This window comes from Sceloporus occidentalis, unplaced genomic scaffold (assembly GCF_023333645.1).
Source record: "Sceloporus occidentalis isolate IW3139 unplaced genomic scaffold, rSceOcc1.0.p SCAF_199, whole genome shotgun sequence".
NCBI classification, from domain to species: domain Eukaryota; kingdom Metazoa; phylum Chordata; class Lepidosauria; order Squamata; family Phrynosomatidae; genus Sceloporus; species Sceloporus occidentalis.
In genome coordinates this window covers 373,105-388,511 of record NW_028317179.1, presented here as the reverse complement: position 1 = coordinate 388,511, position 15,407 = coordinate 373,105, and the positions used below count along the sequence as shown (strand labels likewise).

Genomic DNA, 15,407 nt, shown 5'->3' with positions numbered 1-15,407 from the left:
TGAGATTTAATGGGTTAAAACAAAATAGGACAACATGCTGTGTGTGTGTGTAGAAAAGATGCTCCGGTGGTCTCCTATAGGGGCAACCACAGCCATGCGCAGGAACGCCTAGTGACAGCAACTGCGGGGGGTCTTCAGACTAGTGGGTGCGATCGCCTGAATGGTGGGAGGAAACGCAACGAAAGCAGGACAGATCGCGCCGACGGCCTTCAACGCCTCCCAAGAACATTTCGCAGTGCGTTTGATTTATCCGTGTCGATACTGAATGGTACATGAGGTGCGATGCAGAAGGAAAAATGAATAAAGTAAACAATATATATAATATATACAAAGATGGAGGAGACATTAGAATAAAACAGACGCCAGAGAACAGAGTAGACAACCGGGAGCAAAGGTTGTGACGGAATTCTGACTGTCATCCCAGATCGTTAAATCCTGACCCAGCAAACCGGTTAGGCTACAGGCTCGCCCCAATCCCCCCAGATGGTAAAATTAAAGGAAAAACCCCAAGAATATGGACTTTTTTTTTTTTTTTTTTTAATCCGAACAGATCTACCAAGTGGCCCAATAGAGAATATCCGCTAAACGGTACGACCAGAAGCGAAACCAACGGACTTCTGTAACGGCAAATCAGTAAAACAAATGTATCCCCGTTCTCGTTGGCGGGCTTCTGTGCGACGAGGCTTAATCAGAAGACTTGTGATGTCATGTAATGACTTGTGATGTACTCTTGCGATGTCATGTGAAGAGAGCTGGTTTCAACTTATACAAAGGAAGCCAATATATAGTCCTATAAATACTTAATTTATTTTAAAAAAATTGTGCCGTTAACCCATTACAGGGTTGTAACACACGTATGTTTTTTTAGCTTTCTGAAAAGTACAAAATAAAAAAAATTAAAAAAAAAAGACCCCTTCTGCTGTTATTGTTAAATGTAGTATTTCGGTTGACCCGATAATGTGGTTTTTATCGTTTTGGAACCGGATTTGCTGTTCTCTGGGGAGGAAAAAATAAAATTAAATGAATAAGGCTGCTATCCATGAACCAAGCTGGAAAGATCTCAAAGCTAAATAAGGCGGAGAAGTTTTTGTGAAACGAGATAAAGAAGTACTTTCCTATTAAATGGATACTCAGACTAAAGCACTCTATATCAAGCCTTCTAAACTGTTAAATAGTTTTTTTTTTTCCCAAACAAGCATTTAAACGTCATTACACAGAAGAGCAACAAGGATGGTCGCCTGCCACACAAAAAGGCAGAAGGGAAAAAGATACGGAGTTCGATGGATAGCCTGAACATAGCACAGTTCTTCACAACCGATGGGGGGAACACTGTGTCCGACGACACTCTAATGATGTGCTTCATCAGAGCTAAGTACTATGAAGCCGGGTGGCAGATGCTCGGCCCAGGAAGGGCGTCAGACTTTTTTTTTTTTTTGTTTGTTTCTTTTGTTTTTTTTGTGTGTTTTTTGTGTTTTTTTTTTATCTTCGCGACGAACGTCCGTCTGGCTATCAATCTTGTTTGTTTGCACCAATCCCAAGCCATTTAAAAATACGACTAATTTTAAGTTAGAGAAGTCGTCTGCTCCACATTCACCATCAACTATCCATGCTACTGCATTCCTCTAGAACAGAAGTGAAAGAACAATTTGGGAGAGGAGGGGAAGCGAGGAGAGCGAGAGCGAGCACAAGAGAGGGGGAGGGGAGAGTCCAAGAGAGTGAGGGGAGGAGAGAGAGCGAGGGAGGAGAGAGAGCGAGGAGAAAAAAAAAAAAACGCAAATTGTGATATTTGATATGGCAATTTGTTTAAAAAATTAAACTTAAAATATTTATAAGCTACATAAAATAGGTTTGGGGATATATGGGTGCAGTATAAATATTTATACATTTTATTGGTTTTTAAAAGGTAAAGAGGGCTATATATATATATATATATATATATATATATATATATATATATACATACACATACACATACATACACACATACATACATATACACACACACACATACACGTACGTACGTATGCATGTATGTATGTATGTATGTCTCCATAAGGTCACGCAGCTTGTAACATAGGAAATAACTTTGTGACTTTACTCTAGAGAATGAAATGAAATCTTTGCACCGTTACCTTCACACTCCTGGTTGTCTACGTAAGGTGCCGGTCCCCATATTCTAACAGTACCATCGTCCGAAGCGCTGGCCATCAGAGAAGGGATCTGGGGGTTCCAACTCACGCAGTTCACTGTGCGCGTGTGTCCTGTGAGCTCCGCTATGGGCAACTCGCTGCGCTTGTGCCAGACATACACTTTGTGGTCTGCAAAACAAAACAAAAAACAAAAAACAAAAAAAGTATTACGGAAGGAGAAGAACATTCGTAACGGGCACATCGTGACGCACTGCCATCCAGGGCCACAGACGCACCAGAAATGCCAAGTATCACTGCAAGAAAGAAGTTAACATTTCATTGTGATGCCCAAGCTGTGCAAAAAGTGCAGCATGGCTCGGGGGCTCTTGGTTCCTGGAGTAGGGAAGAAGTACGCTGTACGTACTACACATCTCAGGGACTACAGACTAAAGCCGCTACCTTCACTGCCGCTAGCGATGAAGTCTTCATTATGGCCTCCAAAGCACGAGTGTATTGTGTAGAAGCCTTGTGTCACGCCTTGGTATTTTCTCACTAAAACTCTGTCTTGCAAGTCCCATAAATGAACACCCTGACAAGAAAAAACAAAAAAAAAAAACCACACGTTTCCAAAGTGTTAGCGAAACGTGCCGCTCCGATTTATCAGATATACCTGATAAAGAAGGATTTTTACCTGAGTTGCTACATTTAACAAAGCTAGTCTCCCGTTTCGTGATATTGTGAATGACATGATAGGGTGGTCTTCTTGCACTCTGAAAAACAGAGAAATTAACCATGTCCGTAATTGAGGTGGGAAACAGAAAATGCATACGGAACGCACCGGCAGCTACGTTATCTAAGTGCATAGCGTCAAGAGAAAGACCCCAGCGTTCCACACTTTCAGTTTTATAATACCCACCCCGGGGGGTTTCCTTACTATATATCCTCCTGAGAGAATGCAGCCAAAATATTAAAACTCCAGATAGTTGACTTACATGTTTCTGTCTGTGAGGTCCTCAAAGTTATATCCCCGGATACGCTGGTGAGTGTCTGAAGCGAGAACGGTTTTGCCATCGCTTAAGCACCACAGGCATTGGACTCGAACACCTTCCCACGAGTCGAGCAGATTACCATCTAAATCCTGCATCGAGGGGAAAACAGAAGCGGTCTAAGAACAACGGTTTGTGTATTCCTACCTTAGTACGGGGTGTCATTAGAACAGCCAGCCGTAGATGTCGAGATACTTGGGTGGAGAAACGGGGGGGGGGGGTCGAGGAAACGTGCCAATGGAAAGGGTTAACATACACATTGGTAGAACTGCCCCCGCTGCCCTCCGGTTACAAAACGCTTGCCGTCCGGATTCCACGCCACGCTCGTTAGGCTGTCTTCATGGGATTGGCTCATTTTCGTCCGCAATTCGCCAGTCTAAGTAAAAAGAAGCAATTAGCGCACCGCCTTAAACCGGTTTCGTGACAATCGCTCTTCTCCATTTAAATTATACAGACATTAACGTGCCGCGGTGAGCAATTAAACAGACAAGACATTCTTAGAAGTGATGCAAGCACAACCCCCCCCCAACTAAGCTTTGAAAACATGATACTTGCGTACTTTGGCTTCTTCCAGACCGGCGACCGGCGATGGTTCTCACCTGTACATTCCACAGCCAGAGCTCGGAGCAGTCATCCGGACCACAAGCAACAAGGTAATTATCGTCCGGGCTCCAGGCGAGATAAGAGACCCCGTAAGCGTGACCCTCTAACGTCTTCAGTAACTTAAGCTGGTGCGTTTCCTGAACAGAAAACAGAACAAAATACCCGTTAGTTTGTAATGTTTGGGGCAAAGCTTTTGTAGAATACCCAAAAATATAATATTTTACTATGGCTTAGAATTTTTTTCAATAATGGTGCAAAGCTTTAATTAGCTTTGAGACTAAACTATTCCGTGTGGCAAAGATAATCTAAAACTTAGTATTTTAGAGGCTGGTAAAATTAAGGGGGGGGGGGGGGGAAATCACAATAAAATAAAAATAAAAAAAATATAAAATAAAAAAATAAATATCCCAATGAAAGTTTTGCTTTCCATACATAGTTCCCATTAGAGGCTGTTACTAAACACAGGTTATTTTTCAGCAGCGGCATCTAACCTGTAGAATAATGTTAGCCAGAGATATTCCAATAGTACTAGTAACAAAGCTCCCCCATATACTGAAACAAGTATCTCACTCGCTGATAGCAGCAAATACCCGGGAACATCCCCGCTCCTCCACAAACAGGCTCGATACTTCTTACCAAAGGAAAGAAAATACAAAAATACGCAAATCATGTGCCCTCACCTGGGAAAATAAACCTGCAGAACAATCGCATTGATATATCCTTACAAGACAAGAAAAGGGCAAAGGGGGAATACGAAATCAATAAGGGGATTGGGAGAAATCAGTTATGAAGAGACTAAAAACGGCGTCTCAAAGGGGATATGATAACATTATATAAATATATGCAGGGCCGATGTAACGAGCTCTTCAGTGACGTTCATTAACAGAAATATACAAAGGACAAGAGGTCGCCCTTTGAGACTGGAAGAGCGCAGGTTTCATAGACAAAGGAAGGGATTCTTCACAGTGAGGACAATTAAGGTATGGAATTCACTTCCAAGGGAGGTAGTGTTATCCAATACATTAGATACCTTCAAAAGGGGCCTCGATATTTTCTTAGAAAGGCACGATATACAGGGATATAAATAGAATAATATTAATATTTTAGAGCTTCTTGATCCAAGGAGAAATCCGATTGCCTTTTGGAGTCATTTTTTCCCGATGGCAGAATTCGAAGTAGCTTTAATTAGGGTTTTTTCTTTTTTTGCCTTCTTTTGGATCAATGGTAGGAAGGTTAGGTAGAAGGGATGAGCTTAGGTCTTTTTTCAACCTTATTTACTATGTCACTATGTAAGAAGTATGTCACAACCGGCCGAGCCAGACAAACACGTCTTAGGAAATAAACAATAAGGGAGGAACTCAAAAAGCAGATTAAATAGCACCCCGAAAGAGCTTTGCTATCTTATGAGTGGCTAGGACACGGCATATAGCGATAAGATGCGCCGAATGTGTGTGATATATAAGAAATTTGCATGGCAATACACTTAAAGAGGCGATCGTCGCGAACCGTGTACATAACACGACAATCGGAACGTCAAGATGATGCGGCATCCAAATTTAATGAAACCAAATTGTAGAAGAGCAATAACCAGCAACTCAACAGATAATCACAGCTAAACCTCTAACTACTAACCAAAACTTTCAAAATGACCTGCCTAACATTGATAAAAAAGAAAAAAACTATTTCACCGGTGCAAAGTGTGGTGTTTGAGCAAAAAAAGCGACCCAAAATATCACATGACCGACAGCAATGGCGGCCTCCATGTATGCAGATAAAGTGAGTTTAGTGGAAAAAAAAAATCAGATACGACCAGGTTTCTGCCAATACCTACATTAATTTATACAGCGCTGGGTATTACCACACACGGCGCTAAGGGGTTATGCTCAAGAATTTTTTTTCCCATGGGACTTCCCCCATGCAAAGGTGGTTAATGCAGAACATCCGCTTCGGTCAATGGCTTCTCCGCCAGCTTAGTAAAGGAATATCGCCCCTTATACTCGATGCGTCATACGTACATAAAACAGAAAATGGTTAATCTGCAGGAGAGAGCGTCTTCCTCACTGCTAGATGTTCGGTTTATATCACCGCATTGGATGATGTTGGAGGGCATGGAGCAAGATTCAGAAAGGCAGAAAGTCTGTACTTACTGGATCAACCTGCCATATTATAACAGTCGTGTCTTTTGATCCGGTCGCCAGTTTAGTGCCGTCGTTTGAGAACTTACAGAACCAAACTTCATTGCAGTGCTCCGTGAGGACCTGCTGTGTGAAACATGGAAACTGTTTCCTTTAATAGAAAGAAAACAAAAAGTCACACTAGGATCAGATTAAAATTATGTTTGTTTTGTTTTTGGTTTTTTTAAATTGGGGAACAATGGAATGACTTGGTCTCATTCAACCAGCCTCACACTGACTAATGGAAGTCTAAGGGACAGACTTCATTAGCATTGCCATAAAGCGTCAGCTCAGTGTGGTGTTTGAGTAAGAAAAGCGACCCAAAATATCACATGACCGACAACAACCGCGGCCTCCAGGTATGCAGATAAAGATTTATGCCAATACCTACATTCATTTATACAGCGCTGGGTGGTTATGCTCAAGGAGAAATTTTTTCCCCATGGGACTTCCCCTTTAGATGCCAGTCGTCTGCTACGACAAATATTTGTTCAGCCACCCAGTCAGAAAAATTACCCGTATTTGAGGAGAGCAACTACCTTTTCTGGGTTAACCCCACGAGTACTGAACTCCTTCAAGTCACAACACACCTGCTACAGACATGATCCATCAGCAGGGACACGGAATCCAAGCTGTTGTCGAGCTTTGTGTTGTGGTAGAGGCAGCGGTCTCGCTGCAGCTCCACCGCTTGACGGAGCAGGGTTTGCAGACGTCTCGGAGGCAGCATGACCGACGGCGGCAGGTACGCTTCAAAGAAAGCAAGGGGGTCGGGTTATAAAAACAACTTATTGACTATGGTTCTAACTTGCCTGATGCAGCTCATCAACATTTTATTTTACAGCAAGTGTATTTGCAAAGATTTCAATGCAGGTGATGGAATTATCCGATGATCAAGTAAAGCAACAGTGAGGATTTGGGATACTCGCACTACCCATGGAGACTCACTCTGGAGTTTATCCAGAAGTTTGGACCGTGAAGCCGTTCCTTTCCCTTCCCACTCTGCCTTTGCACGGAGATCTTCTGCATGGCTGCACATTAAATATCTAGACGAAGACGAGAGAAGAGTGGGTTATTTTTAGTAATATTCACAAAACAGGGTTTGACATGGAGTCACCATTAAGGCTGGATCTCTCCAAGAGATTGGAAAAAGAATATTGTTATCCCAGAATCTGGGACATTTTGTTACAGCCTATTCAATTTTTAACATATTACAATTGTAACAAACGTATTTATTTTTTTTTTTTTTAAGACAACTGTTAAATCCATAAATGAAGCATTCGACATCCAACCGTCCGATTAATCCCATTCCCCTGCTTACACAAACGCTACTGTGCTGTAACAAAGAAGATTTCGGAACCAAATGAAACAAAACCCTCCATTTCTTTTCATAAAGGCAGAGAATTTAGTAATGAAGAAGTCTGTATAAATGTCAAGATTCAGGGTTCAGAGGAGTCAGACAAGCAGAACACAACGGTGTCAGAAAGAACCCTTACCCGCTGAGGACGTGAATCCTCTCCGTGTTGTATTTTAGTGGAGTCAGCTCACATCGTAAGACTTGAAGAGCTTCCAGAACTTTGCCGTCCTCCAAATATTCCAGGTACTTCTGCTGCAGCAGCAGGAATTTCATTCTCTGTCAAAGAACACGATGCCAAGACAATGAGCAAATATACACACTGCCAATCAAAACGTGGGTTCACCTAGAAACGTCCTTGTTTTTGAAAGAAAATTTTGTCCATTAAAATAACGACATTGATCAGAAATCCAGCGCAGACGGGGTTAATGTTGTAAATGACTATTGTAGCTGGAAACGGCTGATTTTTAATGGAATCTCTTCATAGGCGTACAGAGACCCTTTATCACTCCCATCACTCCTGTGTTCCAATGGCCCTTTATCACTCCCATCACTCCTGTGTTCCAATGGTCCTTTATCCCTCCCATCACTCCTGTGTTCCAGTGGCCCTTTATCACTCCCATCACTCCTGTGTTCCAATGGCCCTTTATCACTCCCATCACTCCTGTGTTCCAATGGCCCATTGTCTTCGCTGATCCCAATTTAAGTTTAACCCCACAAGGACAGAGCTGTTTTCTGTACCGTTCGTAACAATAGCTGTTTTAACATTTTTGTGGTGTTTGTGTTTAGCTATAAAATTTCTCATTTAGTGTACCAGCGCAAATTATATATTGTTTTATTTCTTAATATACCGGTATTTTAATTATATATAATTTTATGTAAGTTTTAGGGCGATAAGTGAAAGTAATGCATTGTTATTTCAAAACTGTTTTATTCAAATCTTCTCAGTCTGCCCCCGTGCCCTATTTGGGACATCTTTGAAGCTGGTCTGTTCAATTTGCCATCCACCAAACCATAGAGGTTTAAAAACTAGATACCCCAGGGTATCAGCCTGTTAACTTTGCGGTAGCATTGTTTTTGCATTTTGTCCCCACACACACACATTGTATTTCATGAATTTAAAGCAACTGGTATATGTCACAGTCATACACTCCAACGTTCAGGTTGCTTGGGGGCTAAAAAGGCCACATTTCGCACATGTGCAGTTTTTAAACTCCGATACAGTGATACTACCCATGCATAGGTTTGTCAGGTTGTTTGGGCAGCTATATGTATCTATACGTGATAATATATAGTTATTTGGTTCTGGAAAGATTTCTTGACGGACTCCTACACAGACCCATAGCAAAAAAATAACGAGAAGGGAAAACTACACCGGCATCCGCATACAATACATATATAAAATTACACTCTCACACGACGGGCACATACACACCAACTCCGACATATTTAATATTCCTAAATAACATGCTTTACTACAGCCTGTGAAGAGAGCTGTGGGCGGCCGGTCGCACAGCCGGATATCGCACCGGAAGTTGCGCTCTACTCACCCGTATGACATCAGCAGTGGGACAAGACGCAGCAGAATTCTCACTCGCAGAAACCCCTGCGGCGGGACGACAGCCCTGTCGATAGGAAGAGCGGAGTTAGTGAACCACGAAGCCTTATCAAATAAAATCAAATTAACCAAAAACAGAATAAACGGCGTCTCCGGAGACATCACAGAGGAGCGCGATAATGAAACACTGGGGAGTAAACCCAGAACGCACGCGATGGATACATAGAAACACCAGGTTCATAAAACCTTAGAAAGCCTTAGGAGAGATCTCCTCTGCTAAAGGTCAGGTAAGGTGACTTAATACAGAATATATAGACTGCGCCGCCAGTAAAGAGACTACAGAAAGCTGAAATAAAGATGGAGCTGTTTTTATTCTCCAACAACAAACGTTTATATGCTACAAATTGGTTATGAAAGAGGTTATTATCAGGACTAAATATAGAAATGCAATCCCAGAACACAGCCATAAAAAAGAATCGCCTGGGAAGGAACCCAATCCAGTGTTTATTCGGGTACCGTGCGAGTAACAATGCTTCCCTTTTACTGGCCAATATATAAGCCCAGGACCGCAGCGTGCCGGCCGTCAGCCTTTTCTAGCCAAGGGAGCCCTGTCTATCCAGGGACCTCTAGAGCCAGAGAAGCCGCCATCCTAATGTTTTGCAGCCGACAGCTGCTTGCTTTACATCACTTCCTGTGACCTCCCCCACGGGACAGGAAGCTGCTGTGTGTCAAATCAATCGGCTTGCGGGCATTAGTTAAAGGCAGTCAGCTGATTCCCTCCTGACAATCGACTGCCAAACCGGGCAGAACTTCACAAAAGACAAACAACCTTATTGCATGACGGGACGGGGAGGAAAAAAAACAAAAAGCTGCTGAACTGGAATGAAGTCAATTGTGTCACCGCTACAGCCGCTAAAAACAGATCCGAATATATCCAGCGTGACTCACAGGCAGGAGCTAGAATCTTACAATAGCGGTCCGACGGCCTGTGGCTTCCCAGCAGCTATCTGAAGCAGGCCAATAAATATATTTTTTAGCATTCCCACGGTGCGAACAGACGCAGATTTTACACACAATGTACACAAAACAGCCAAGAAACCTTATACAATAAACGCAAGGAAGTTGTTTTATGGGGGGGGGCTGGGTGTTGGTGTTAGACAAGTATAGAACAGTCTCCCAGCAGAAGTGGTAGAGGCTAATACATTGAGGGAATTTAAATACACAGAATTTTAATCTGAGACGAGACCAATTACCGATTCGGGTCTTTAGAGCAAGAAAACACACGCAGACTCGATACAAGTGTTGAAATAGTACATATATATAAATGCATAGATATACGCTTCACGAGGTATTGAAAAACCCTGTGGAATCTGCACAGCGAGGCGGCACCCGGCGAGGCTATAGAGAACATCATGCCCATCGAAAGATCTGCTTTGGAAACGGGTATCCTGAGAGCGGAGGCCACGGCCGTGGATGTGAAACACACCGCTCAGAAATCAGCATCTCATTAAAGACGGCAGATTCCCCTTCGGTGCCGTCAGCAGCTGCCGCTTCAAGATGACTGCCGCGGAGGCAAATTAAGCAGCTCCTATCATTCGGAAGCCAGCGCTGCAGAGGCAGACGAAGACACGGGCTCCGAATCTCTGGAAATGCCCCCAAACACACTAAAAACCCTATTTAACATAATCTAATATTGTACAGCCCTATACCTGTCGGCTTGGAACGTAAAGAAAGAAAGAAAGAAAGAAAGAAAAAAAAAAAAAAAGCATTGCAACAAAATAATTCCGTTACGACCAGCGAGCATCTGCTCCAGAAACGGGGAATCCAGAAACAAAACGATTGTAGTCTTGGTTACGGGCTTAGAATCCACCAGTAAAGCATCAGGGAAGGGACTGCGCGTTACACTAAAGAAACGTCTCTTTAAATACGCAGAAATCATACATATAAAGTTATATCACATCTTTACATGAATACGGCGATCACACCCAGTCCAGAAAAGCCACAATAATGAACAGCACAGGGCACCAGCACAGGGCACCAGCACAGGGCACCAGCACAGGGCACCAGCACAGGGCACCAGCACAGGGCACCAGCACAGGGCACCAGCACAGGGCACATGTCCCTGTTGACCTTTGTTTAAAAGCTCTGAAGATGTGCCACAGGATTTGGAGGATAATACAAACAGTTTGGAACCAGCCACGGCCAAAAGTATACAACACATAAAAAAAAAAAAGTAGTACAATAGTATTTTTTATTATGGCACAAATAGTGTTACCATCCAAAAGCTCAAATCTCAAGGTAAAGTCATCCTCAAACGAAGCGAAAAACAGTAAGAAACTGAAATGACACTTCATGGCAGATTTTCTCCGGAAACCCAGAGCTGTAAAAAAAATTGCCCATCTCTACACGCAAATCGTACGGCGGAAAACATCACGGCGGCCATTATTACAAACAGAACGGCTCGTCCTGAAAACAGATAAACGGAAACGACCGGACGTACAGCTGCAACGCAGCGCAGATGCGCTGCATTAGAGATTCATTCATTCACGTTACGTCTGCCGATGGCCATCACCTAGCTGCCGCGAGGCAACGGCGACTACAGCTCCCAGCATCCTCGAACGTAAAGGCAGCTGCCCAAAGCCGACTACGCCGAGAAAATGGCTTTAAGCCAAGCAAATAAAGAATAAAGAACCCAGAGAAGACAACCTCAAATTAAGACACGAAACCAGAAGAACACACAATGAAGACGTAAGACGAGAGAGTTTCATCGCTTCTCAATGGAACAAGCCAGAAATCTTACCATAACCGCGTGAGGAGAGTGCACCAAGGACTTGAGTTCATTCAAATCGTTCTCTGCCTGCGATCAAAACAAAATGAGGGATCAAACAGAACGCGATGTTTTGCTAAACGGTGGAAAGCCATTTGCTGGCCCACACGGACAGCGTGGGTCCTGGTACTCAGCTTACCTTATCCCACTCCCCCTCCATGACATGATTGCGGAATTTGGTAGCAGAAGGATGCTCCAGGCGGCACCCCGACTCCTGCATGAGGAGATCCACCGTCTGGCTGCAAGAGAAAGAGAGAGAGAGCGTCAAAAAAGTGCCGCTTATCACGACCCGTCCACTCAACGCCCACTCAACCCAAAGAAGTGTTCCTGCCGGAGACACCCGCAGAGTAACGGGGGGGGGGGGGGGGGGGACCGACAGCGACCGCTACATGGCTGTTATATATAATATATATGACAGAGGAAACCTAGTTTAGGAGAAGTTATTTTTTGTTCATATTGGAAAAACCTAGAATCTGCCGGCAGATCGGCCCCATTCGGCCCCCATCTAGACACCCATCTTTCCTGCTGTAAAGACTCGAACCTTACCTTAATCAGTCGTTGGTCTCGTCTTAGACTCAGGAGCCATATGCCTGTCCCATGCGTGTTTAAATCCCCCCGCTGTATTAACCCCTACAACTACCTAATAGCCTCTTGGTAGAAGTAAAACGGTATATTACAGAAATAGTTAGGGGATAATGTGGCCATGCTGCGGGGGTCCTGTGCCAGCTATATTACTGTATGTAATGTGTGGATTATGTATGGGGGACTGCACACGTGCTTTTTAGCTACAGAGTAAAGAAAGGGTTAAGCATCCTGCCAATTAAGGGTTAAGGTACCTTGCTTTGGTAATCAGATGACCTGCTTATCTTATAGAGGTGCAGACAGGCATCAGAGGAGCGAATTTGATTCTGACATCATGTCGCTTTTACACATAAGACGGCTTACATCACAGTATGTGCGGCAGCCGGCAGGGACCAGTTAACACTTTCATCACCAACAAGGAACCCAAGACCCTGTGTCACTCATTGTGAATAAGACTGGTCTTGTCTGAAAACAGGGTAACGATGACCCCGATTAGGTCAGAGCAGGACCTATAAACCCCGAGCCCAGTTAGAAAGCATTTAGGTTTCACGTATTCCTTTATTGCCGCACCTCCCCCAACAGGCAGCAAACAGCCCTCCTCCCTCTCCAGTGTCACCAGGGCTGCGGACTGCCTCCTCTTCCCCTCCTCTTCCTCCATCCGCTACTAGATGTAAACATTGTTCTGCCCCTTACATCCATAGGGGGACACGCAGCTGAAAAGACGCTGCTTAACCCCCCCCCCGAGAAACCCCAAAACATTACAAACACCCCTCCACCGCACGACGACAATAACACAAATGCCACCCGCTACACATCACTGGGGGTGACAACGCGCATGACGCGCTCAGAAAGCCTGCAACAAGTTATTCTGTCAAAGAGAACCTTCTGTGCGGATCACAGAACGCGGCACACAACACATACATTGTTACCGTTAATGTATATACAATACAGGCAACAACGTGACAATCGCAGCACAGCTTGTGCCGGTCGGTATACTGACAGGAAACGCAGGTCACGTTTTATAAACACAAATATTTAGCGCTTACACAACGTGGTTACACGCGCTGGGTCATCGCACACCCTTTGGTGGAGGCACAGAATAGATATAATTATATCATTAACTCGGGCTTGAGTTTAGTAAAACTTCCATAAACAATCGAATCCATAAATACAAACTGTTCACAACAACACAGCGAACCCGCGCAGCGCTCTCCATCCCCTCCATCCATACACCATACGGTCCGGTATTATCACAAGCCCCGCGTTATATCACGAAGGCTTCCGCATCAAACAGCTACATGCCCTTCAGATTCCTCTCACGGAAAGCGAGGCTGAGGTGTAACGGAAGGAAGTTTTACTTTACTGAGAGGGTGGTAGATAAGTGGAGTAGCAGCCCAGCAGAGGTGGTAGATGCAAATACAGTAAATACGGCTCCTGAATCTAAGACGAGACCAACGACTGCTTACGGTTTGGGTCTTTACAGCGGAAGAAACGGGCGACTAGACGGGGGCCGATCCGCCCGCAGATTGTATGTTTCTAGAACAGGGCACAGCGCCATGCCAGGAACACGCAGCAGAACATGCCTATGTATGTGATTAGAATACATAAAGCTCACACAATATGAAATATATAGATATTATAGAGATTACAGCTACATATAGCATTGCCCATTATTATTATCTTTTATTTTTATAGCGCCAACAATTTATGCAGCGCTTATGCTTTCACTTAAGGCCTAGTAAGTAACATACGAGTGGGCGCGGGCACACACTCACCGAGCGGGCACACACTCACCGTATCAAGATATTTGAACCCCAAGATTTAGACATGAGAACATGTATAAGAAATAACCTGGCAGTCTGTTGCACACCGCCACCAATCTATTTGCTGTCATTAACCAGAACAAAACAGGATTATCCCCAAAAACAAGTATGAGGAGCCCCCGCGCCTTATTATACAGAGATCTCTGTATACAGCACTCCATCGCACACGACTCTCTCTTAATAGAGACAGTATAGGCAGGCCAAGACTTTGACAAATACAGACAGCTGTCTATACCAGCAGCAGGCGGAACAGTAAAAGCACACCAAAGGCTGTCCATATACTGATATCTGTATACAAGCAAGTCCATTATATATATATATATATTATATACATACACACACACATATATGACAATAAAGTGGAGGCGGTCCAGGGCATCATGTAAACAGATCTCTGTACAGCAACCCAGCATAGGATTACCTCTATATGCAAACAGTAGGCAGCCATGAAAACAGATCCCCATTGATGTTGTGTACAAGACTCTGCGTACAGTCTGTATACAGACCCCCAGACCCATAAAGAATTATATACAAACACAGCTCTCTGTATTGCAGCCACACGGGATCCTCTCTGTATAGGAACAGTAAGGGGGGGGGGTTAAGGCCTTGATGTAAACAAACAGCTCTCTGCCACTGTACAGGGCTCGCTCTCTATATACGATCGGTATATGGAGCTTGGGCCATGAGGTAAACAGCTCCGTGGATAGCACCAGCAGCCTTGCACTATACAGGACTCTCTCTCTATAAACACAGTAAATCGAGGTCTGGCTTTGATGTAATATACAGGGCTCTCTATATAAAGACAGGAGGCGGAGGCCCAGGCCTGGACGTAAACAATCAGCTCTATGTATAGCTACAATGCACTATATTTAGAGCTCTCGCTATATATAGAGGCTCGCTATAAACTGACAGCTCCGTGTATAGCACCAGCCGCACTGTACGAGGATCTCTCTATATAGGGCCCCGGGACTTGCTGTAAAGAGCCAGCTCGGTGTATAACACTGGCCGCCGCGCACTTCACCGGGCTCCCCCTGCGGACACTCACTTGAGGCCCAGGCCGTGCAGGTGCTGCCCTATGAGGCGGATCACGTCTTCGTCGGCCTGGCTCAGCCTCTTCTTTTTCTTGAGGGCCTGCTGCTCGGCGGAGGAGGCCGAGGCCCCGGGCAGTCCGTTGCTGCTGTTGACACTCAAGAGCCCGTTAGAATGAGACACGTCCACGGCCGAGGCCTCCCCGTTCTGGGCTGTCAGACAGCTCCCCGCCGCCGGCTCCTGCCCGCCCGGGCCCCCTGCTGCCGCTGCCCCGTTGGCCTGCAT

The 15,407-nt window shown here is 44.5% G+C and overlaps 1 protein-coding gene across 1 annotated transcript; it reads right to left on the bottom strand.

Annotated features, from left to right (window-relative positions):
* Positions 1 to 1,596: 1,596 nt before the first annotated feature.
* LOC149278150 (WD repeat-containing protein 26-like) lies at positions 1,597 to 15,407 on the bottom strand. The gene is made up of 15 exons (XM_089502261.1): positions 15,139 to 15,407; positions 11,828 to 11,927; positions 11,662 to 11,718; positions 8,854 to 8,928; positions 7,446 to 7,582; positions 6,898 to 6,995; positions 6,543 to 6,699; positions 5,926 to 6,064; positions 3,775 to 3,915; positions 3,432 to 3,551; positions 3,122 to 3,267; positions 2,821 to 2,899; positions 2,589 to 2,718; positions 2,133 to 2,318; positions 1,597 to 1,622 (listed from the first exon to the last, which is right to left on the bottom strand). Exons 1-15 carry the CDS (start codon positions 15,405 to 15,407, stop codon positions 1,597 to 1,599), a joined length of 1,860 nt encoding a protein of 619 aa, XP_089358387.1.